Genomic DNA, 25359 nt, shown 5'->3' on the forward strand with positions numbered 1-25359 from the left:
AGTAATCCACTTCCCTCATAGATTCAAACTCAGCAACTTGTACAGTTTCCCAAATATCTCATCAGTGTTGAGCAATCAGTTAAATCAGGCAGAAAAAGAGGATAATGTTGATTATAATTCCTTTGAAATGTGAACTGATAAGACTCTATCAATTAATTCAAACACAAAATACAGCAGATGCTTGAAATCTGGGGGAAAAAAATCAAACTGCTGAAAATACTCAGTAGGTCAGATAGCATCAGTGGAGGGTAACAGTTAACTTTTTTGTCGATGACTTGATCTCAGAACTCAAGAAAGATAGAAATGTAATCAATATTGAGCAAGTGAAATGGGTGGTATGTGGGGAAAAAGGAAGATGTATGACAAGGTGGAGGGCAGGAGAGATTAAATAACATATGGCTTCATAATACAAAACCCAAAGGGGGTGGAATTTGTCTAGATGAGGTGTGAATGGCTAGATGCCAGCTATCCAAATGCAAAGTAAGAGAATAAAGAAAGAGACCGGGAAAAAAAATGAACCAGCAATAAAAAAACAAGAAGCAAAATGGAGTTGGAGATTATGAACTCAATTTTGAATCCAGATGACTGTTGAGTCAAAAGATGGAGTGTTTTTCCTCAAGCATATTTTAAGTTTCATCGGTACACTGTAGCAGGTCAGAGTAGAAGCATGATCCAGAATTGAAATGACAAGTGTCCTGTCTAGAAGACAGAAAGGGAAATATATATCTGTGTCAAACTGGCTACTTTTTTAAAAATGGACAATGCGTGACTAACCATGACTTGCACCAGAGGAATATTTACTCTTCAGAAACCAGCAGGGACCGTGTTATCTTTAAAGGAGCACTCATGCCCCCTGTGACTGAAATGCACCGACATCCTTTACATTTCTAAGGCAAAACTTTGGCCACAGAGATGGTGTGTCTGCAAGGACCAAAAGGGGCACCAACTCCTCTGGCAAATCTGTCAAAATTCAAGACCTGGAAAAATATATTCTTTCACCAAAATCCAGGAAATGAAGTGGGAGGTGTGTCACATGACCTCCCTCAAGTTTCCAGAACCTGTAATAGTGCCATGTCGAACTGTATCCAAGCAGTCTATTATTTTTCTACCTAACAGGTAACAGCATATTGCTTGTTCCTCATCTGCACTGTGTACTACTGGTAACATCGAAACACCCCTTTAAGACTAATTAATATCTGGGTGCTTTCTTTCATTGTGGAAGTCCTCACTTCTCGAGAGGCAGATCACCTTGCAACACTTTTAGCCTTCTAACCTCTGAAGGAATATACCATTGGACCTTTGATTCGGGATTCAAATGGAACGATAACTCTTATTTTTGTTGTGGTCTTGCCCCGTACCCATTTCTTTCCCTCATTTCTCTTTCATTATGAGTGCAAAAGGAAAGGACCCCTTTCTGCATTTTGTGTGTGTGTAAAATAAACCAACCCTTTCATTTTTCCTTGAGTTTGCCGTGGAGTTAATAGAGGATTCGGTCACTCCAAACTAAAGGGTTGGGGAAACTAAGCCACCAACTGTGAAGGTGGAAATCAAATCTGCCTTTCTGTTTGCGGATGGTAGGCAAGGGGTGAAATCAGGGGGGTTTCAATGAATCCCCCTCCTGTCCGTAAAACAAGTGATTGGAAGTGCAGGGTCATACTTGTGGACTGAATGGAAGGAGGTGTCCTGCAAAGTAATCACCAATCTATTTGGTCTCCCCAGTATAGAGCAGATGACATTGTAAGCAGCAAATATAGTATACTAAATTGAAATAAGTACAAGTAAATCACTGTTGCACTCAGAAGGAGTATTTGAGACCTCGGATAATTGAGCTCAGAAACCTGAGCTCCAGATCATTGTAAACTCTTTCCCTGAGGCATATGAGAAAATGGGCTATTCACTAAATACCTGGAATACAAAGTTTCTTTTCCAATGTGCTTTCACGGCACAACAACCTCCACCCCCCTCCATTATCAGTTAAGATTAATGGTGATCCAGTGGCACAGTGGTTAGCACTGCTGCCTCACAGCACCAGGGATCCGGATTCGATTTCAGCCTTGGGTGACTGTCTGTCTGTGTGGAGTTTGCACATTCTCCCTGTGTCTGTATGGGTTTCCTCTGGTTTCCTCGCACAGTCCAAAGATGTGTGGGTTAGGTTGATTGGCCATGCTAAATTGACCCTAGTGTCAGGGGGATTAACAGGGTAAATGTGTGGGGTTATGGGAATAGGGCCTGGGTGGGATTGTGGTTGGTACAGACTTGATGGGCCGAATGGCCTCATTCAGTACTGTAGGTATTCTATGATTCTATGTTCTACCAAGTGAGATGCAAGGAAGTATAGTCAAGGCAGCTGTGGGAGTCTGCGGCTTGTAAAGAACATTATCTGATAGCCTATCTCCAGAATGGAGATGGGGAATTCAAGGAAGGGAAGGGAAGAGTCTAATCCCGTGACATGTCTATTCCCCCCCTTCCATCCACCACCATCCTCCATTACCTGGCTGACCTTATTCTTGTAATGAATAACTTATTCTTTATGTCCACTTTGTCCAAAGTGGCTGCTGTGGGAACCTACGTGGATTCCAGCTATCTCTCCCTTTTTTGGGGGTAAGTGGAATATTCGTTCTTCCAGTCCAATTCCAGCATTTCCCGCAACTCTTTTTTTCCCAGTACATTGATGAATGTCAGTATCGTTTCTTGCTCTCGTACTGAATTGGAAAATATAAATTACTTTGTTTTCAATTTCCACCCTTCCCTTACCGACACCTGGTCCATCTCTGAATCTTCCCATCCCTTCCTTAACTTTTCTGACTTAATTTCTGGCGATAGGCTATCAACGAACATCACTACAGATCCATGGACTCTCATCCCGCTTCCATAAGGACTCTTATTTTTGTTCTTCTAGTTTCTCCATCTCCATTGCATCTGTCCACACGATGCAACCTTCCATACTAGCACTTCTGATTGTCCTCTTTCCTCAAGCGAAGATTTCCCCTGCCGGGGTGATTGACAGGGCCTTCAGCTGTGTCCAATCTATTTCACACATTTCTGCTCTCCCTCTTTCTACCCTCTACCCCAACGCCTCCCAGAACCAAGCGTTCCATTTACCTCATCTTCCACATCACCATCCTTTCACAGACCTTCCTCTTTGTTCTTTATTCCCCTCTCATTTTTTTAAAGCTTATTATAAATCTATCTTTCCTGACAAAGGGTCATCAAACTGAAACGTTAATTATGCTTCTCTCCACGGATGCTGCCTGGCCTGCTGAGTCGTGTCCTTTTCACTTTTTATAGGTTTGCATTTTGAGATTTAAATAGCATAATTTTGTTCCGAACAGCATATTAAAAGATGTTTTGAACATTTTAGATACCAGGCATATGCCAAGTTATGTTGCTTATTTGTTTGGCAGAGATTAATTGGACAATATTTCTTGTATATAAATGTACTTTTTTTAAGACTTGATTTTTTTTAAAAAGGTGACGATGAACAAAGTGACTGGTTCTTTGAGGGTGAATCTGGTGGGGCATGTGGCATTGCTGGGATCATTCCTTGGTGGGAGCAAGATGATGCCCTGGAACTGGAGAGCGAACTGCCAGATCCAGTATTTGAAAGCATCTTAACTGGCACTTTTCCTCTCATGACACAATCATCCCAAAGAGGTCAGTACCATTCTTGCTTCCAATTGCAGGTGTGAAGTTATTAAATAATATTACTTAAATAAAAGCAAAATACTGTGGATGCTGGAAATCTTTAATAATTTTACTTGTTTGCTTGACAGGAGAGTTGCAAGTGGTTCTGAACTATGATGCTTTAGACTGTCGATTTTAGTATATTGGAAATGTGTTAACTTTGGACCTTTTTTTTCCTTTCCGTGCCTTTGCCAAATGTATAATTTCTTTCAAAAGAAAACAGATTGAATAGATTTGCTAGAACCAATAGATGGAAATGAGAAAAAGTGATTTGTGTACAAAGGGAAAAAGAAAATATTTTCTTACTATATTACAAACTTTGCATATTATTATTAAATACTATAATTATTTTTTGTTAAAGTACTTGATGCTTTATTGTTTACAAATGCATTTAATTTTATCAGAGCATTTTCATTTTAAACAGCGTTTAAGCCAATTTTTTTCACAAGTTCTTACACTTTCTGCATAACAATTAGCCCCTTGACATAAACTTTTTGTAGCTTTAGACCTATAGTGGAATCTTGTGCATGTAATAGGGCGAATGAATAAAATTGCTGTGACAAAACTGACATAAGAAAAGAAAGAACTTGCTTAATGTAATGCCTTTCATGACTTCAGGATATCTCAAAGTGCTTTGCAGCCAATGAAGAAGTTTGGAAGTGTAACCATTGTTCCAATACACATTACTCCAGAGGGCCGTGAATGCTCAGTAATTGATAATATTAAAGATGGAAGTTTTTGGATACTAAGGAAATTAGTGGATATGGGGATAACGTGGGAAGGTGGAGTTGAGATAGAAGATCAGCCATGATTGTACTAAATGGCAGAGCAGGACCAAAGAGTAAAATGATCTACCACTGCCCCTATTTCTTATCTTTTTATAATGTCGGAATTGCAGCAGCCAATATTTGCACAGCCAGGTCCCATAAACGGCATTGTGATAATGACCAGATAATCTGATTGAGGGACAAATACTGATCAGAACATGAAGAAGAGAGCCTGCCCCCATCTCCTCCTCCCTGCCATGGGGACTTTGATGTCCACCTGAGAGAAGGTTAATCTGAAAGATGGATCCTCCAACCATGCAGCACACTCTCAATACTGTATTGGAGTGCCAGCCTAGAATCTTGTGCTCAAGTCTCTCGAGTGCCTTGAATCCACAAGCTACTGCCTTTGAGGTGATTGTGGTTCCCACTAACCCACAGCTGACACATTATATACCGTTAGATTTGCATTTATTATGGACAATGACTTACATGATGTGTTTATGGTAAATCTTCAAATGGGGAAAATTTGAGGAATGAAATGCAGAAAAGAGTAGCAATATTTAGGTCTTGGAAAATGGAGCCTGAGGTAAAGAGCAAATTGAGACTTGGTAAAAAATGACCTACAAAAATAATTCTGAATCTTTTAAGTTCAAATTTGTGGGCTGTGAATACTGAACACTTATCAATTTGGCTTTCCCTGAATAAATTTTATAATTATTTCTGATGCCTTTGATTTTGATGCCAAGATGTGAATGCAATTCTCAAAGGGTTAATATGTTTCTTTCTCCTACCAAATCAAGATATTACTATTGTCCATAAAAATTAACAATTATATTTGCCAGTTATTTTTTGCCTGACTGGCAGTGTTTTAAAGGGCTGAGGTCAAAGTCCAGTCCATGCCCCTTTTAACTGAAATAGCTGTCAAATAGGCCATATCAAGATCTCTTAAACTACTGTTTGTTTGATAGGGTTTCAAGCAAGACTCACCCGACTGTCTGGAATGGCAAATAGAAATGGCAGAAAGGGACCCAGGAAGATTTCCACAAAAGTAAGCACATTTATTCTTTCTCTTTGTCCTGTATAGCTGTTATGAAAGCTTAGACTAGTACCTTACTGAAGTTAGGTGGTGGAGATATTATTAAGACCTTGGCCTGTGACCTCTGCCCTTTCTGGTCATGGTTCAGGTGGCCATCTATCTCTTGATCCCTTTCCCACCTCCTTTCTGTCTCGCTTCATTGCGAGCCTGAGCATAGCTGGGATTTGTAGCCTATTTTCCAGTCTTATTGCAATCTCACAGTGGTGTTTTATTGGAGCCATTACAACTGATGGATTAGTTCTCATGGTATTTATGACATATGACGTACCCACGGTGTTACCAGCAAAGGGCATGAAAAAAGGGAAAAAATACTACTGATTCCTCCTCCAAAACCAGAAAGATGTTGAGCTTTAAATCATGTTGTGAAAGGTGTGCATTAACATACTGCTGAATTTTTCTTTATTTTTGGTCACTGGCAATGTATTCAAAAATTGTGCCAAGAGACAGAGAAACTACCTCCTATTGTGTACTGTTGTTTGTGAGAGAGATAGCTAGCTACTATGCTATGATTGAACTAATGTCAGATGTGTTTAATTCCGAATGAATTGTTTAATATTCTTGACTTAAGGTACAAATTCTGCTTAAATTCAGAGCAGAATAATAGGGTTAAAAGAAGTATTGATTTTAATTCACCTATATTGTCTCATTAAATATTTTTTGTCTTTATACGATACTAGCAAAATCCAAAAGTAAATTAGCAAGTTAGAAACTATTGTCTTTTATTGAATGTTTCAGGAATTAAAATGGATTAAATATTTGTTTGTTATTTTGGTGTGCTTTCATGGTCATGCACACTAAAGCAGAATGCATTGTGAGTACTTAAGTAGGAAATATGCTGGGAAGCACTGGATGCATTAATAGTTTCAATTAATTACAGTATTTTACCAAAAAATTCACATAATATGTGCTGCCAGATATCCTTCCATTTTTCATGTCATATAACCATTCTCAATTATTTCATTTTCCTTTGCCCTAATGTTTTCAATTTTATTTTGAATGTTTTTATTTTTGAGCACATTTAGACATGGGAAGCAATGGTACACAAATTTAAGAAAACTATTTGAATCTAAATTTAGCTAATTTAGTTTCAATTCTATTTACGTTAAAATTAGAAAAACAAAAGCCTAAATATTCTCCACTTGCTTTATTTGGTTGCAGAAATGCAATGACACCTTAAGCCTCATAGAATTAAAACAGAAAATTGTTCAACTGTATCAGTAAATGGATTTGAGATTATGGGTATGAGTAGGGTATCTAGCGCCAAAGTCTTGTCACAGAATTAGATGTCAAAAATCTTCTTCAGTTTTAGATATATGGTTCACAGCTACTGGGTATGATTAATACATACAATCTAAATCATTGAAAGTTCCTCTGTTCTTTTCGTAAAATACAATAGAGCACAAATCACTTAAACCATGGGAGGATAACAATTGGAAAATAATGCATCTTCCCTACCAATGAATTGTCAGTTATATCTAATTTAACCAAAATCAATTCATCTTTCTTGCATTAGATGAAACTACTTGCAATAAATCTTCACCTAATGTTTGATCCATTTTTTTGATACATCTCCAACACTTTATTTTCAAGCCTGCAAACCTGCATTTTAAATCTATGGAAATAGATAGAAGTCTTGTTTTTTTTCCCATCCTTCAGAAGCTAATGTTAGTTTGCAAGTCTGGGAATATTTGGCATTTAATTTCCCCTATTTGCCCTGCTTGTGTCTTTTTTATTTCTGTTTTTAATCTCCTTGTGTCTGTCCTTCTACATTATTTTTCTCTTTTTTTTTCTATTTGTTTTTGTCTCCAATTGTTTTATTTTCCCTTCTAGGGTCTTCCTGTGATTTCCTTTTGCCTTTCAATCTAGCTTTCTTTATTTTTTTTTTCCTTACCTGGATCTATTCCCACAGGAAATTTCTGTCATCCTATGGTCAAGACGGTGAGATTAACTGTGTTGTGTATAACTGTTGTCATTGTTTCATTGGTCAATAAATGACTGGTCTATAGTGATTTGAGATGACTATAGCAGTTAACAGTTATTAGCTTATTGACCAAACTTACTTCCAAGTTACAGCACAGAATCTGACTCATTAGTATTACTGGGATCATTACTGTAACTACTTTGTTGGCATGCAGATCCTGTTAAACTTGAGCTTCCCAAGCTGGTAAAATTCAGATTTTACTGCTTCGCTATGCTCTTTTTCTGCCTTTTCCACTTTTTTCACAGATGTGATCATTCTTGTTTATCTTGTTTCCTTATATTGTTAATGTATTTCTTTCTTTTGAAGTGATTCTGGAGAGATTTAAATTTATTTTCTGATAATTGCACCATGGTCCAAATTGAGTGAGATTAGATTCCAAATTCTGAATGCCCAGTTTATCTACAAGTCAGTTGTAATATTTATTTTCTGTAAATCAAAGCACAACTATTTATAAAATTATGAGAGATTTTGGCAGTGTAGATAGGGGAAACATGTTGTTATCACTGGCAGGAGGATCAGTAACCAGACAATACAGATTTTAAGATAATTGGTAAAAGGACCAGACGGGGCTAAAGAATTTTCTTCACACAGTATGTTACTATGAGCTGGAATTCACTTCCTAGAAGAGTGACGGGGCAGATTCAATAGTAACTTTCGAAAGGAAATTATATATAGGGCTTGAAAATGAAAGCATTGGAGGACCATGGGGAATGAGCAAGGAATGACATGAATTGGATATCTCTTACAAAGAGTTGGCATAGACCTGATGGGCAGAATGGCCTGCAGTGTTATCTAATTTTATGAAGCATAGAATCATACACAGCATAAATGCAGGTTCATTGCACCGTTGCTGGCTCTTTGATAGAGCTATCCAATTGGTCCTAATCCCTGGCTCTGTCTCCATGGCACTCGTGTAAGGGAGCTGGAGCTGAGGCTCGATGAACTCAGTTTAGTTAGGGAAAATGAGAGATTAATAGATAGAAGTTATAGTCAGGTAGTGACACCAGGGTCTCGGAAGGAAGACACGTGGGTCACAGTTAGGAGGGGTAATAGTCAGAAGGGTGATGTGCCAGAAAGTACCCCAGTGGCAGTCTCCCATAAAAGAAAGGGATGGGCAACAGATGGGAGAAGGGAAGGGAGTGAGCAGTCTGTGGAGGGATCCCCTGTGGTTGTCCCCCTCCAAAATAGGTATATTGTTTTGGATTCTGTGGAGGGGCATGCCCCTCCAGGGGTAAGCCACGAGGACCAGATCGCCTCCACGGAGACAGGCTCAGGGGTCCGGAAGGGAAAGAAGAGGTTTAGGAGAGCGATAGTTGTGGGGGACGCAATGGTTAGAGGCACGGACAGGCGGTTCTGTGGGAGTGAATGAGAATCCAGGATGGTAGTCTGCCTCCCTGGTGCCGGGGTACTGGATGTCTCCGAGAGGGTAGGAAGCATATTTAAAAAGGAAGGGAGTCAAACGGATGTGATTGTACACATTGGTGAAAATGATGTAGGTAGGAAGAGCAGGGGGGTCATACGAGAGAAATTCAGGGAGTTGGGTGCTAGGCTAAAAAGTAAGACCTCCAGGGTAGCAATTTCTGGACTGCTCCCGGTGTCTAGTGCAAGTGAGGCTCGGAACAGGGAGATTCTACAGTTGAATGCGTGGCTAAAGGACTGGTGCAAGAGGGAGGGTTTTAAATTTATAGATAACTGGGAAATCTTCAAGTCAGGATTGCAACAGTTCAGAAAGGATGGGTTACACCTCAACTGGAAGGGAGCAAATATCCTGGCTGGGAGTTTTGCTAGAGTGTTTCGGCAGGATTTAAACTAGTGTGACAGGGGGGTGGGGAACAAAACAATAGGTCAGTAAATACTGAGGCTGGGGTTGAGCTGGGGGCCAGGGCAAGGCTAGCTAAGAAGAGGAGCACTCTGGAGGAGGATGACCTGAGTGGACCTGGAGGTCTGGAGTGCATCTGCTTCAATGCGAGGAGCGTAACGGGTAAAACAGACGAACTTAGGGCCTTAATGCTTATGCTGAATTTGGATGTGGTTGCGGTGACGGAAACTTGGTTAAAAGAAGGACAGGACTGGCAGCTGAATATTCCGGGGTATAAGTGTTTTAGGCGAGACAGAGGAGGGGCTAAAAAAGGTGGGGGAGTAGCGATATTAGTTAAGGAGCATATTACCGCGGTGCAGAGGGTAGACAACTTAGAGGGGTCATGTACTGAGTCGCTGTGGGTGGAACTCAGAAACAGGAAGGGTGCAGTCACTATGCTGGGGGTGTACTACAGACCACCCACCAGCCCACGGGAAGTGGAGGAAAGGATATGTCAGGAGATTCTGGATAGGTGCAGAAAAAATAGGGTTGTTGTAGTGGGGGACTTTAATTTCCCTGGCACAGACTGGAAAGTGCTTAGAGCTGGGGGTCCGGACGGGGAGGAATTTGTAAAATGCATACTGGAAGGTTCTTTGGAACAGTATGTAGATAGCCCGACTAGAGAGGGGGCTATACTGGACCTAGTTCTGGGAAATGAGCCCGGTCAGGTTGTCAAAGTTTCGGTAGGGGAACATGTGGCAAATAGTGACCACAACTCTGTTAACTTTAGGATAGTAATGGACAAGGATGAGTGCTGTCCTACGGGCAGGGTGCTAAATTGGGGGAAGGCTAACTATAGCCGGATTAGGCAGGAATTGGTGGATGTTGATTGGGAGAGGATGTTCGAGGGTAAGTCCGCGTCTGGCATGTGGGAGTCTTTTAAGGAACTATTGATAAGGCTGCAGGATAGGCATGTGCCTGTAAAAAGGAAAGATAGGAAAGGTAGGATTCGAGAGCCGTGGATAACCAGGGAAATTGAGGATCTGATTAAAATGAAAAGGGAGGCGTACGTTAAGTCCAGGCAACTGAAAACAGATGGAGCTCTGGAGGAATACTGAGAGAGTAGGAAAGAACTCAAACGGGGAGTTAGAAGGACAAAAAGAGGTCACGAGATGTTCTTGGCAGGCAGGATTAAGGAGAATCCTAAGGCATTCTATTCATACGTTAGGAACAAAAGAGTTGTCAGGGAGAAAATCGGACCTCTCAGGGACAAAGGAGGGGAATTATGCTTAGAACCCAAGGGAATAGGGGAGATCCTAAATGAATACTTTGCATCGGTATTCACGAAGGAGAGGGGCGTGTTAACCGGGAGTGTCTCGGAGGGAGGTGTTGACCCGTTAGAGAAAATCTCCATTACAAGAGAGGAAGTGTTAGGTTTTTTAGGGAACATTAAAACTGACAAAGCCCCAGGGCCTGATGGCATCTATCCTCGACTGCTCAGGGAGACGAGAGATGAAATTGCTGGGCCTCTGACGGAAATCTTTGTCGCTTCTTTGGACACGGGTGAGGTCCCTGAGGTTAGCGAATGTTGTCCCATTGTTTAAGAAGGGGAACAGAGACTTCCCCGGGAATTATAGACCGGTGAGTCTCACTTCTGTTGTCGGCAAGATGTTGGAAAAAATTATAAGGGATAGGATTTATAGTTATTTGGAGAGTAATGAATTGATAGGTGATAGTCAGCATGGTTTTGTGGCAGGTAGGTCGTGCCTTACTAACCTTATTGAGTTTTTTGAGAAAGTGACCAAGGAGGTGGATGGGGGCAAGGCAGTGGACGTGGTATATATGGATTTTAGTAAGGCGTTTGATAAGGTTCACCATGGTAGGCTTCTGCAGAAAATGCAGATGTATGGGATTGGGGGTGATCTAGGAAATTGGATCAGGAATTGGCTAGCGGATAGGAAACAGAGGGTGGTGGTTGATAGTAAATATTCATCATGGAGTGCGGTTACAAGTGGTGTACCTCAGGGATCTGTTTTGGGGCCACTGCTGTTTGTAATATTTATTAATGATCTGGATGAGGGTATAGTTGGGTGGATTAGCAAATTTGCTGATGACACCAAAGTCGGTGGTGTGGTAGACAGTGAGGAAGGGTGTCGTAGTTTGCAGGAAGACTTAGACAGGTTGCAAAGTTGGGCCGAGAGGTGGCGGATGGAGTTTAATGCGGAGAAGTGTGAGGTAATTCACTTTGGTAGGAATAACAGTTGTGTTGAGTATAGGGCTAACGGGAGGACTTTGAATAGTGTGGAGGAGCAGAGGGATCTAGGTGTATGTGTGCATAGATCCCTGAAAGTTGGGAATCAAGTAGATAAGGTTGTTAAGAAGGCATATGGTGTCTTGGCGTTTATTGGTAGGGGGATTGAATTTAGGAGTCGTAGCGTTATGTTGCAACTGTACACAACTCTGGTGCGGCCGCACTTGGAGTACTGTGTGCAGTTCTGGTCCCCACATTACAGGAAGGATGTGGAGGCTTTGGAGAGGGTGCAGAGGAGGTTTACCAGGATGTTGCCTGGTATGGAGGGGAGATCCTATGAGGAGAGGCTGAGGGATTTGGGATTGTTTTCGCTGGAAAGGCGGCGGCTAAGAGGGGATCTTATTGAAACATATAAGATGATTAGAGGTTTAGATAGGGTGGATAGTGATAGCCTTTTTCCTCTGATGGAGAAATCCAGCACGAGGGGGCATGGCTTTAAATTGAGGGGGGGTAGTTATAGAACCGATGTCAGGGGTAGGTTCTTTACCCAGAGGGTGGTGAGGGATTGGAATGCCCTGCCAGCATCAGTAGTAAATGCGCCTAGTTTGGGGGCGTTTAAGAGATCCGTAGATAGGTTCATGGACGAAAAGAAATTGGTTTAGGTTGGAGGGTCACAGTTTTTTTTTAACTTGTCGGTGCAACATCGTGGGCCGAAGGGCCTGTTCTGCGCTGTAATGTTCTATGTTCTATGTTCTATGTTCTATGATTGGAGGATAGCGAATGTGGTCCCGTTGTTTAAGAAGGGTAGCAGGGATAACCCAGGAAATTATAGGCCGGTGAGCTTGACGTCCGTGGTAGGGAAATTGTTGGAGAGGATTCTTAGAGACAGGATGTATGTGCATTTAGAACGGAACAATCTCATTAGTGACAGACAGCATGGTTTTGTAAGAGGGAGGTCGTGCCTTACAAATTTGGTGGAGTTTTTTGAGGAAGTGACAAAAACGGTTGATGAAGGAAGGGCCGTGGATGTCGTCTATATGGATTTCAGTAAGGCATTTGACAAACTCCCAACATGGCAGGTTGGTTAAGAAGGTTAAGGCTCATGGGATACAAGTAGAAGTGGCTAGATGGGTGGAGAACTGGCTTGGCCATAGGAGACAGAGGGTAGTGGTCGAAGGGTCTTTTTCCGGCTGGAGGTCTGTGACCAGTGGTGTTCCGCAGGGCTCTGTACTGGGGCCTCTGCTATTTGTGATATATATAAATGATTTGGAAGAAGGTGTAACTGGTGTAATCAGCAAGTTTGCGGATGACACGAAGATGGCTGGACTTGCGGATAGCGAAGAGCATTGTCGGGCAATACAGCAGGATATAGATAGGCTGGAAAATTGGGCGGAGAGGTGGCAGATGGAGTTTAATCCGGATAAATGCGAAGTGATGCATTTTGGAAGAAATAATGTAGGGAGGAGTTATACAATAAATGGCAGAGTCATCAGGAGTATAGAAACACAGAGGGACCTTGGTGTGCAAGTCCACAAATCCTTGAAGGTGGCAACACAGGTGGAGAAGGTGGTGAAGAAGGCATATGGTATGCTTGCCTTTATAGGACGGGGTATAGAGTATAAAAGCTGGAGTCTGATGATGCAGCTGTATAGAACGCTGGTTAGGCCACATTTGGAGTACTGCGTCCAGTTCTGGTCGCCGCACTACCAGAAGGACGTGGAGGCGTTAGAGAGAGTGCAGAGAAGGTTTACCAGGATGTTGCCTGGTATGGAGGGTCTTAGCTATGAGGAGAGATTGGGTAGACTGGGGTTGTTCTCCTTGGAAAGACGGAGAATGAGAGGAGATCTAATAGAGGTGTACAAGATTATGAAGGGTATAGATAGGGTGAACAGTGGGAAGCTTTTTCCCAGGTCGGAGGTGACAATCACGAGAGGTCACGGGCTCAAGGTGAGAGGGGCGAAGTATAACTCAGATATCAGAGGGACGTTTTTTACACAGAGGGTGGTGGGGGCCTGGAATGCGCTGCCAAGTAGGGTGGTGGAGGCAGGCATGCTGACATCGTTTAAGACTTACCTGGATAGTCACATGAGCAGCCTGGGAATGGAGGGATACAAACGATTGGTCTAGTTGGACCAAGGAGCGGCACAGGCTTGGAGGGCCGAAGGGCCTGTTTCCTGTGCTGTACTGTTCTTTGTTCTTTGTTCTAAATGTTTTCCCTTCAAATATTTATCCTGTTTTCTTTTGAAAATTACCTTTAAGAACATAAGAACATAAGAAATAGGAGCAGGAATAGGCCATCTAACCCCTCGAGCCTGCCCCGCCTTCAATAAGATCATGGCTGATCTGATAGTGGTTTAGTTCCACTTACCCACCTGTTCCCCATAACCCTTAATTCCCTTATTGATCAGAAATCTATCTACCTGTGACTTAAACATCTTTAACGAGGTAGCCTCCACTGCTTCAATGGGCAGAGAATTCCAGAGATTCACTACCCTCTGAGAGAAGAAGTTCCTCCTCAACTCTGTCCTAAACTGACTCCCCCTTATTTTGAGGCTGTGTCCTCTAGTTCTTGTTTCCTTTCTAAGTGGAAAGAATCTCTCTGCCTCTACCCTGTCTAGCCCCTTCATTATCTTATAAGTCTCTATAAGATCTCCCCTCAGCCTTCTAAACTCCAACGAGTACAGGCCCAATCTACTCAATCTCTCCTCATAAGCTAACCCCCTCATCTCCGGTATCAACCTGGTGAACCTTCTCTGTACTCCCTCCAAGGCCAATATATCCTTCCGCAAATAAGGGGACCAAAATTTCACACAGTACTCCAGTTGCAGCCTCACCAGTACCTTGTACAATTGCAGCAAGACCTCCCTGCTTTTATATTCCATCCCCTTCGCAATAAAGGCCAACATTCCATTTGCCTTCTTGATCACCTGCTGCACCTGCAAACTGAGTTTTTGCGATTCATGCGCAAGGACCCCCAGGTCCCTCTGCACAGTAGCATGTTGTATTTTTTCACCATTTAAATAATAGTCCATTTTACTATTATTCCTTCCAAAGTGGATAATCTCACACTTGTCAACGTTATACTCCATCTGCCAGATCCTCGCCCGCTCACTTAGCCTATCCAAATCTCCCTGCAGACTTTCCGCATCCTCCACGCAATTCGCTTTCCCACTCATCTTTGTGTCATCCGCAAACTTTGTTACCCTACACCCGGTCCCCTCCTCCAGATCGTCCATGTATATGGTAAACAGTTGAGGCCCGAGCACTGATCCCTGCGGCACGCCACTAGTCACCAACTGCCAACCAGAAAAGCACCCATTTATTCCAACTCTCTGCTTCCTGTTAGATAACCAATCCTCAATCCACGCTAACACTTTACCCCCAACTCCATGTACCTTAATCTTCTGCAGCAACCTTTTGTGAGGCACCTTATCGAACGCCTTCTGGAAATCCAAAAACACCACATCCACCGGTTCCCCTCTGTCAACTGCACTTTGCATGTACCTCCACCTTCCTGACAGGCCATGGATTCCAGGGCACCAAAACAGCTTCTTTTCCTCTTCATCTCACCACTAGTTCCTTTGTGGATCATGTTAAATATGCATTACCAATTCTTTTGCCATTGATATCAGTTTCTCCTTATTTATACTGTCAAATCCATTCATGATTTTAAACATCTCTAACATTCCCTGATCTAGGAACAACCCAGCTTTACCTAGTTTCTCTGCAGAACTGAACGTCCTCATCCCTGCTACCATTCCAGTAAATCATCTGCATTTTATTGAAGGCTTTGACATCCTTCCTAAAGTCTGGTGCTCAGAATTGGAACAAAATACTCCAGCTGAGTTGACCAGTATTTTATAAAGGTTTTGTTAATCAAGTCCTTTTTTTCACATGCTTCTTCACAGCCATAACAACTTGATTTGCCAATTCAAAGATTTTGTATATACACCCATAATCTCTCTCTAATCTTGCCCCCTTTTAAAATTGTACATTTAGTTTATAGTACCTTTCCTCATTCTTCCAAAATGTATCACTTCACCCTTTTCTCTGTAAAATTTTATCTGCTGCATGTCAGTCCTTTTTATCAGTCTGCATATGTCTTCATGAAGAGAGTTACAACCTCACTTATTATTTACTACATTTCTGAATTTTGTGTCAGGTGCAGACTTTGAAATTATGCTCTATATACCCAAGAATGGGTCATTGATATCTATCAAAAGAAGCACTGGTCCTGATACAGACACCTGGGGAACATCGCTGTATACTTGACTCAAATCTGGAAAACAACCATTTAACACTACACGCAGCTTTTTATACATTAACCAATTTTGTATCTACACTGCCGTTGTCTGTTTAATCCCATGACATTTAATTTAATAACAAGTCTATTATATGGTAATTTTACAAACACCTTTTGAAAGCTTGTTTGCAAAATATCAGATGCACTATCCTCATGAATCCTCTTCCTCATTTCATCAAAGAACTAGATCATGATAGTTAAACACAATTTACGTTTAACAAATCCATGCTGACTTTGATTAATTGGCCCAAATTTTTCTAAGTGCCAATTAATTAGGTCTCTAAAAGTCTTCCCACTGTTGTTGGGCTGACTGACCCGCAGAGCAAGGTTCATTTCTCTCCCCTTTGAACAGGAAACATTTGCAATCCACCAGTTCTTGGGCACCATGCCATGAGAGATGGAAGACTCTGGTCATAATTTTCACCTTTGCTAACTGGGATGCATTCCATTTGTATCAGGTGCCTTTTCTATTTTGAATAATGTCAATCTTTTGAGTATTTCCTTCCAGATATTTTCATCTGATCCAATATTACGAACCTCTCCTCCTTCACTGCTGTTAACAGCATCCTCTCTTCTGATGAAGACGTAAGCAAAGGACTTATTTAGTACCTCAGTCATGCTTTTTGGTCCCTAATTGACCTCACCCTTTCTTTGATGACACTTGAATTTTCTTTTATGTTAGTATGTAGTCTATTCTTGGACTCTTTCTATGCCCCTTCTATTCCCTCTTTTAGAACTTTTATGCACTTTTTGTAATCATTTTGCTTCACTGCTATGTTAGCAACCTTACATTTGTTTTTACTTTTTTGTTTCATTTTATTCTCCATGCCTTTAGTTGTCCAGGGAGTTTTGGATGACATTTTTCCCCTCATGAGAATGCATGTACTCGACAACAAACTATTTCCTCTTTGAAGACTTGCCATTGTTTGATCACTGTTTTTCCTACCAATTTTTGATTCCAATTCACCAGCCTGATCCCTTTCTAACTCATTAAAATGAACACTCCTCCAGTTAAGTATTATGGTTGATTTGTTCATTGTCCTTTTATATAACTATTCGCACCTGATATTATGATCACTGTTCCCTGATGCCGACAAACTAAAACATTTCCACTTGCCCAATTTCATTCCTCATAACTACATCCAACACTTTCTTTCCTCTGATCAAGAAAGAGTTTGGTCCACATTCCAAGAATTCCTTCTCCTTTTTGCTAATTGACTAGTTGTGCTATTATTATCCCAACCCATATTACAGGAAGTAAAGTCCATGAATATGGACCAAATAAAAAGCAGCATTTGCAAAAATAAGATAATATTGGTCTGTCATTATGCAAAATAAGCTGTGTTGAATATTAAGTGATGACATTTTGAAGATTACAAATTTGATAGCACTTAGTGAAAGCACCTAATGAATCCTGCAAATGTTGAAGAATTTGAACGAACTGAATAGTGTTTGATAATTCTGGAAACACAGTTTCTGATTTATTTTGGTATTGACAAAATTAATAAACATTACATGCCCAACTTTGAAAGCAAGAGGAGAATCAGTATTCCGAAGGATCATTGAAAATCATAAATTATGGATTGTGTAACAGCATCTCTCATCTTGATTGAGAACAGCCCCAGCTGAAAGTTTGGGACATCATTTTTGCTTTCATATGTACACAATGCTCTCAGAAACAATTTGACATCAATAGTTCTAATATGGAAAGAACTTGATATCAATAGCGCGCTCCAAAATATCAAATGCGTCCAGCAACCTGCATTGAAAAATACAAGGAAATTACTTAATTAAATAATATTGAATTTTTCCACTTTTTAATCTGGTCCAAAAAAATTGTTCTGCTATATAGTACACGTATGGGACCACAACCTGAACCCCATCGATTCTCAATTCACTTTTTTCTCGGGGTCTATCCCAAGTCCCTGGGTCAAAACTCTATCCACCCACCGGACCACCGCCCCCCCACAGCCCCCCCCGATTCACCATCTGCTCCCTTCAAACCCTTGAGCCCCTGCCCCCTTACATTCACCTCCCTCGCTCCCTCCACGGTCTCCCCCTCGCTCCCTCAGCCCTCTGTCCCTCGCTCCCTCCGCCCTCTCCCCCCTCGCCCCCTCCGCCCTCACCCCCTCGTTCCCTCCGCCCTTGCTCCCTCCGCCCTCGCTCCCTCTGCCCTCTCCGCCTCGCTCCCTCCGCCCTCTCCGCCTCGCTTCCTCCGCCCTCTCCCCCTCGCTCCCTCCGCCCTCTCCCCCTCGCTCCCTCCGCCCTCTCCCCCTCGCTCCCTCCGCCCTCTCCCCCTCGCTCCCTCCGCCCTCTCCCCCTCGCTCCCTCCGCCCTCTCCCCCTCGCTCCCTCTCCCCCTCGCTCCCTCTCCCCCTCGCTCCCTCTCCCCCTCGCTCCCTCTCCCCCTCGCTCCCTCTCCCCCTCGCTCCCTCTCCCCCTCGCTCCCTCTCCCCCTCGCTCCCTCTCCCCCTCGCTCCCTCTCCCCCTCGCTCCCTCTCCCCCTCGCTCCCTCTCCCCCTCGCTCCCTCTCCCCCTCGCTCCCTCTCCCCCTCGCTCCCTCTCCCCCTCGCTCCCTCTCCCCCTCGCTCCCTCTCCCCCTCGCTCCCTCTCCCCCTCGCTCCCTCTCCCCCTCGCTCCCTCTCCCCCTCGCTCCCTCTCCCCCTCGCTCCCTCTCCCCCTCGCTCCCTCTCCCCCTCGCTCCCTCTCCCCCTCGCTCCCTCTCCCCCTCGCTCCCTCTCCCCCTCGCTCCCTCTCCCCCTCGCTCCCTCTCCCCCTCGCTCCCTCTCCCCCTCGCTCCCTCTCCCCCTCGCTCCCTCTCCCCCTCGCTCCCTCTCCCCCTCGCTCCCTCTCCCCCTCGCTCCCTCTCCCCCTCGCTCCCTCTCCCCCTCGCTCCCTCTCCCCCTCGCTCCCTCTCCCCCTCGCTCCCTCTCCCCCTCGCTCCCTCTCCCCCTCGCTCCCTCTCCCCCTCGCTCCCTCCGCCCCCTCCCCCTCGCTCCCTCCGCCCCCTCCCCCTCGCTCCCTCCGCCCCCTCCCCCTCGCTCCCTCCTCCGCCCTCTCCCCCTCGCTCCCTCCGCCCTCTCCCCCTCGCTCCCTCCGCCCTCTCCCCCTCGCTCCCTCCGCCCTCTCCCCCTCGCTCCCTCCGGCCCCCTCCCCCTCGCTCCCTCCGCCCCCTCCCCCTCGCTCCCTCCGCCCCCTCCCCCTCGCTCCCTCCGCCCCCTCCCCCTCGCTCCCTCCGCCCCCTCCCCCTCGCTCCCTCCGCCCCCTCCCCCTCGCTCCCTCCGCCCCCTCCCCCTCGCTCCCTCCGCCCCCTCCCCCTCGCTCCCTCCGCCCCCTCCCCCTCGCTCCCTCCGCCCCCTCCCCCTCGCTCCCTCCGCCCCCTCCCCCTCGCTCCCTCCGCCCCCTCCCCCTCGCTCCCTCCGCCCCTCCCCCTCGCTCCCTCCGCCCCCTCGCTCCCTCCGCCCCCTCCCCCTCGCTCCCTCCGCCCCCTCCCCCTCGCTCCCTCCGCCCCCTCCCCCTCGCTCCCTCCGCCCCCTCCCCCTCGCTCCCTCCGCCCCCTCCCCCTCGCTCCCTCCGCCCCCTCCCCCTCGCTCCCTCCGCCCCCTCCCCCTCGCTCCCTCCGCCCCCCCCTCGCTCCCTCCGCCCCCCCCTCGCTCCCTCCGCCCCCTCCCCCTCGCTCCCTCCGCCCCCCCCTCGCTCCCTCCGCCCCCTCCCCCTCGCTCCCTCCGCCCCCTCCCCCTCGCTCCCTCCGCCCCCTCCCCCTCGCTCCCTCCGCCCCCTCCCCCTCGCTCCCTCCGCCCCCTCCCCCTCGCTCCCTCCGCCCCCTCCCCCTCGCTCCCTCCGCCCCCTCCCCCTCGCTCCCTCCGCCCCCTCCCCCTCGCTCCCTCCGCCCCCTCCCCCTCGCTCCCTCCGCCCCCTCCCCCTCGCTCCCTCCGCCCCCTCCCCCTCGCTCCCTCCGCCCCCTCCCCCTCGCTCCCTCCGCCCCCTCCCCCTCGCTCCCTCCGCCCCCTCCCCCTCGCTCCCTCCGCCCCCTCCCCCTCGCTCCCTCCGCCCCCTCCCCCTCGCTCCCTCCGCCCCCTCCCCCTCGCTCCCTCCGCCCCCGCCCCCTCCCCCTCGCTCCCTCCGCCCCCGCCCCCGCCCCCTCCCCCCGCTCCCTCCGCCCCCTCCCCCTCGCTCCCTCCGCCCCCTCCCCCTCGCTCCCTCCGCCCCCTCCCCCTCGCTCCCTCCGCCCCCTCCCCCTCGCTCCCTCCGCCACCTCCCCCTCGCTCCCTCCGCCCCCTCCCCCTCGCTCCCTCCGCCCCCTCCCCCTCGCTCCCTCCGCCCCCTCCCCCTCGCTCCCTCCGCCCCCTCCCCCTCGCTCCCTCCGCCCCCTCCCCCTTGCTCCCTCCGCCCCCTCCCCCTCGCTCCCCCGCCCCCTCCCCCTCGCTCCCTCCGCCCCCTCCCCCTCGCTCCCTCCGCCCCCTCCCCCTCGCTCCCTCCGCCCCCTCCCCCTCGCTCCCTCCGCCCCCTCCCCCTCGCTCCCTCCGCCCCCTCCCCCTCGCTCCCTCCGCCCCCTCCCCCTCGCCCCCTCCGCCCCCTCCCCCTCGCTCCCTCCGCCCCCCCCTCGCTCCCTCCGCCCCCCCCTCGCTCCCTCCGCCCCCTCCCCCTCGCTCCCTCCGCCCCCTCCCCCTCGCTCCCTCCGCCCCCTCCCCCTCGCTCCCTCCGCCCCCTCCCCCTCGCTCCCTCCGCCCCCTCCCCCTCGCTCCCTCCGCCCCCTCCCCCTCGCTCCCTCCGCCCCCTCCCCCTCGCTCCCTCCGCCCCCTCCCCCTCGCTCACTCCGCCCCCTCCCCCTCGCTCCCTCCGCCCCCTCCCCTCGCTCCCTCCGCCCCCTCCCCCTCGCTCCCTCCGCCCCCTCCCCCTCGCTCCCTCCGCCCCCTCCCCCTCGCTCCCTCCGCCCCCTCCCCTCGCTCCCTCCGCCCCCTCCCCCTCGCTCCCTCCGCCCCCTCCCCCTCGCTCCCTCCGCCCCCTCCCCCTCGCTCCCTCCGCCCCCTCCCCCTCGCTCCCTCCGCCCCCTCCCCCTCGCTCCCTCCGCCCCCTCCCCCTCGCTCCCTCCGCCCCCTCCCCCTCGCTCCCTCCGCCCCCTCCCCCTCGCTCCCTCCGCCCCCTCCCCCTCGCTCCCTCCGCCCCCTCCCCCTCGCTCCCCCCTCCCCCTCGCTCCCTCCGCCCCCTCCCCCTCGCTCCCTCCGCCCCCTCCCCCTCGATCCCTCCGCCCCCTCCCCCTCGATCCCTCCGCCCCCTCCCCCTCGATCCCTCCGCCCCCTCCACCTCGCTCCCTCCGCCCCCTCCCCCTCGCTCCCTCCGCCCCCTCCCCCTCGCTCCCTCCGCCCCCTCCCCCTCGCTCCCTCCGCCCCCTCCCCCTCGCTCCCTCCGCCCCCTCCCCCTCGCTCCCTCCGCCCCCTCCCCCTCGCTCCCTCCGCCCCCTCCCCCTCGCTCCCTCCGCCCCCTCCCCCTCGCTCCCTCCGCCCCCTCCTCCTCGCTCCCTCCGCCCCCTCCCCCTCGCTCCCTCCGCCCCCTCCCCCTCGCTCCCTCCGCCCCCTCCCCCTCGCTCCCTCCGCCCCCTCCCCCTCGCCCTCTCCTCCCCCTCCCACTCGCCCCCTCCGCCCCCCCCTCGCTCCCTCCGCCCCCTCCCCCTCGCTCCCTCCGCCCCTCCCCCTCGCTCCCTCCGCCCCCTCCCCCTCGCTCCCTCCGCTCCCTCCGCCCACTCCCCCTCGCTACCTCCCCCCCCTCCCCCTCGCTCCCAGCGCCCCCTCCCCCTCGCTCCCACCGCCCCCTCCCCCTCGCTCCCTCCGCCCCCTCCCCCTCGCTCCCACCGCCCCCTCCCCCTCGCTCCCTCCGCCCCCTCCCCCTCGCTCCCTCCGCCCCCTCCCCCTCGCTCCCTCCGCCCCCTTCCCCTTGCTCCCTCCGCCCCCTCCCCCTCGCTCCCTCCGCCCCCTCCCCCTCGCTCCCTCCGCCCCCTCCCCCTCGCTCCCTCCGCCCCCTCCCCCTCGCTCCCTCCGCCCCCTCCCCCTCGCTCCCTCCGCCCCCTCCCCTCGCTCCCTCCGCCCCCTCCCCCTCGCTCCCTCCGCCCCCTCCCCCTCGCTCCCTCCGCCCCCTCCCCCTCGCTCCCTCCGCCCCCTCCCCCTCGCTCCCTCCGCCCCCTCCCCCTCGCTCCCTCCGCCCCCTCCCCCTCGCTCCCTCCGCCCCCTCCCCCTCGCTCCCTCCGCCCCCTCCCCCTCGCTCCCTCCGCCCCCTCCCCCTCGCTCCCTCCGCCCCCTCCCCCTCGCTCCCTCCGCTCCCTCCCCCTCGCTCCCTCCGCCCCCTCCCCCTCGCTCCCTCCGCCCCCTCCCCCTCGCTCCCTCCGCCCCTCCCCCTCGCTCCCTCCGCCCCCTCCCCCTCGCTCCCTCCGCCCCCTCCCCCTCGCTCCCTCCGCCCCCTCCCCCTCGCTCCCTCCGCCCCCTCCCCCTCGCTCCCTCCGCCCCCTCCCCCTCGCTCCCTCCGCCCCCTCCCCCTCGCTCCCTCCGCCCCCTCCCCCTCGCTCCCTCCGCCCCCTCCCCCTCGCTCCCTCCGCCCCCTCCCCCTCGCTCCCTCCGCCCCCTCGCTCCCTCCGCCCCCTCCCCCTCGCTCCCTCCGCCCCCTCCCCCTCGCTCCCTCCGCCCCCTCCCCCTCGCTCCCTCCGCCCCCTCCCCCTCGCTCCCTCCGCCCCCTCCCCCTCGCTCCCTCCGCCCCCCCCCTCGCTCCCTCCGCCCCCTTCCCCTCGCTCCCTCCGCCCCCTCCCCCTCGCTCCCTCCGCCCCCTCCCCCTCGCTCCCTCCGCCCCCTCCCCCTCGCTCCCTCCGCCCCCTCCCCCTCGCTCCCTCCGCCCCCTCCCCCTCGCTCCCTCCGCCCCCTCCCCCTCGCTCCCTCCGCCCCCTCCCACTCGCTCCCTCCGCCCCCTCCCCCTTGCTCCCTCCACCCCCTCCCCCTCGCTCCCTCCTCCCCCTCGCTCCCTCCGCCCCCTCCCCCTCGCTCCCTCCGCCCCCTCCCCCTCGCTCCCTCCGCCCCCTCCCCCTCGCTCCCTCCGCCCCCTCCCCCTCGCTCCCTCCGCCCCCTCCCCCTCGCTCCCTCCGCCCCCTCCCCCTCGCTCCCTCCGCCCCCTCCCCCTCGCTCCCTCCGCCCCCTCCCCCTCGCTCCCTCCGCCCCCTCCCCCTCTCTCCCTCCGCCCCCTCCCCCTCGCTCCCTCCGCCCCCTCCCCCTCGCTCCCTCCGCCCCCTCCCCCTCGCTCCCTCCGCCCCCTCCCCCTCGCTCCCTCCGCCCCCTCCCCTCTCTCCCTCCGCCCCCTCCCCCTCGCTCCCTCCGCCCCCTCCCCCTCGCTCCCTCCGCCCCCTCCCCCTCGCTCCCTCCGCCCCCTCCCCCTCGCTCCCTCCGCCCCCTCCCCCTCGCTCCCTCCGCCCCCTCCCCCTCGCTCCCTCCGCCCCCTCCCCCTCGCTCCCTCCGCCCCCTCCCCCTCGCTCCCTCCGCCCCCTCCCCCTCGCTCCATCCGCCCCCTCCCCCCTCGCTCCATCCGCCCCCTCCCCCTCGCTCCTCCGCCCCCTCCCCCTCGCTCCCTCCGCCCCCTCCCCCTCGCTCCCTCCGCCCCCTCCCCCTCGCTCCCTCCGCCCCCTCCCCCTCGCTCCCTCCGCCCCCTCCCCCTCGCTCCCTCCGCCCCCTCGCCCTCGCTCCCTCCGCCCCCTCCCCCTCGCTCCCTCCGCCCCCTCCCCCTCGCTCCCTCCGCCCCCTCCCCCTCGCTCCCTCCGCCCCTCCCCCTCGCTCCCTCCGCCCCTTCGCTCCCTCCGCCCCCTCCCCCTCGCTCCCTCCGCCCCCTCCCCCTCGCTCCCTCCGCCCCCTCCCCCTCGCTCCCTCCGCCCCCTCCCCCTCGCTCCCTCCGCCCCCTCCCCCTCGCTCCCTCCGCCCCCTCCCCCTCGCTCCCTCCGCCCCCTCCCCCTCGCTCCCTCCGCCCCCGCCCCCTCCCCCTCCGCCCCCTCCCCCTCGCTCCCTCCGCCCCCGCCCCCTCCCCCTCGCTCCCTCCGCCCCCTCCCCCTCGCTCCCTCCGCCCCCTCCCCCTCGCTCCCTCCGCCCCCTCCCCCTCGCTCCCTCCGCCCCCTCCCCCTCGCTCCCTCCGCCCCCTCCCCCTCGCTCCCTCCGCCACCTCCCCCTCGCTCCCTCCGCCCCCTCCCCCTCGCTCCCTCCGCCCCCTCCCCCTCGCTCCCTCCGCCCCCTCCCCCTCGCTCCCTCCGCCCCCTCCCCCTCGCTCCCTCCGCCCCCTCCCCCTCGCTCCCTCCGCCCCCTCCCCCTCGCTCCCCCGCCCCCTCCCCCTCGCTCCCTCCGCCCCCTCCCCCTCGCTCCCTCCGCCCCCTCCCCCTCGCTCCCTCCGCCCCCTCCCCCTCGCTCCCTCCGCCCCCTCCCCCTCGCTCCCTCCGCCCCCTCCCCCTCGCTCCCTCCGCCCCCTCCCCCTCGCTCCCTCCGCCCCCTCCCCCTCGCCCCCTCCGCCCCCTCCCCCTCGCTCCCTCCGCCCCCCCCTCGCTCCCTCCGCCCCCCCCTCGCTCCCTCCGCCCCCTCCCCCTCGCTCCCTCCGCCCCCTCCCACTCGCTCCCTCCGCCCCCTCCCCTCGCTCCCTCCGCCCCCTCCCCCTCGCTCCCTCCGCCCCCTCCCCCTCGCTCCCTCCGCCCCCTCCCCTCGCTCCCTCCGCCCCCTCCCCCTCGCTCCCTCCGCCCCCTCCCCCTCGCTCCCTCCCCTCGCTCCCTCCGCCCCCTCCCCCTCGCTCCCTCCGCCCCCTCCCCCTCGCTCCCTCCGCCCCCTCCCCCTCGCTCCCTCCGCCCCCTCCCCCTCGCTCCCTCCGCCCCCTCCCCCTCGCTCCCTCCGCCCCCTCCCCCTCGCTCCCTCCGCCCCCTCCCCCTCGCTCCCTCCGCCCCCTCCCCCTCGCTCCCTCCGCCCCCTCCCCCTCGCTCCCTCCGCCCCCTCCCCCTCGCTCCCTCCGCCCCCTCCCCCTCGCTCCCTCCGCCCCCTCCCCCTCGCTCCCTCCGCCCCCTCCCCCTCGCTCCCTCCGCCCCCTCCCCCTCGCTCCCTCCGCCCCCTCCCCCTCGCTCCCTCCGCCCCCTCCCCCTCGCTCCCTCCGCCCCCTCCCCCTCGCTCCCTCCGCCCCCTCCCCCTCGCTCCCTCCGCCCCCTCCCCCTCGCTCCCTCCGCCCCCTCCCCCTCGCTCCCTCCGCCCCCTCCCCCTCGCTCCCTCCGCCCCCTCCCCCTCGCTCCCTCCGCCCCCTCCCCCTCGCTCCCTCCGCCCCCTCCCCCTCGCTCCCTCCGCCCCCTCCCCCTCGCTCCCTCCGCCCCCTCCCCCTCGCTCCTCCGCCCCCTCCCCCTCGCTCCCTCCGCCCCCTCCCCCTCGCTCCCTCCGCCCCCTCCCCCTCGCTCCCTCCGCCCCCTCCCCCTCGCTCCCTCCGCCCCTCCCCTCG

General features: G+C 53.1%; 1 protein-coding gene across 6 annotated transcripts in view; it reads left to right on the plus strand.

The window, feature by feature from the left end:
* gpatch2 (G patch domain containing 2) overlaps positions 1-25359 on the plus strand; it is a 265071-nt gene that overhangs the window by 47329 nt on the left and 192383 nt on the right. For all 6 annotated transcript variants that reach the window (XR_013499638.1, XM_078229773.1, XM_078229775.1 and 3 more), the window contains exons 4-5: positions 3472-3654; positions 5420-5499. Coding sequence is in view for 5 of the 6 variants with exons in the window: in XM_078229773.1 (XP_078085899.1) it covers positions 3472-3654; positions 5420-5499 (263 nt within the window). In the remaining variant the exon portion in view is untranslated. The remainder of the gene's footprint in view (positions 1-3471; positions 3655-5419; positions 5500-25359) is intronic.

Source organism: Mustelus asterias, chromosome 15 (genome assembly GCF_964213995.1).
Source record: "Mustelus asterias chromosome 15, sMusAst1.hap1.1, whole genome shotgun sequence".
Lineage (NCBI taxonomy): Eukaryota > Metazoa > Chordata > Chondrichthyes > Carcharhiniformes > Triakidae > Mustelus > Mustelus asterias.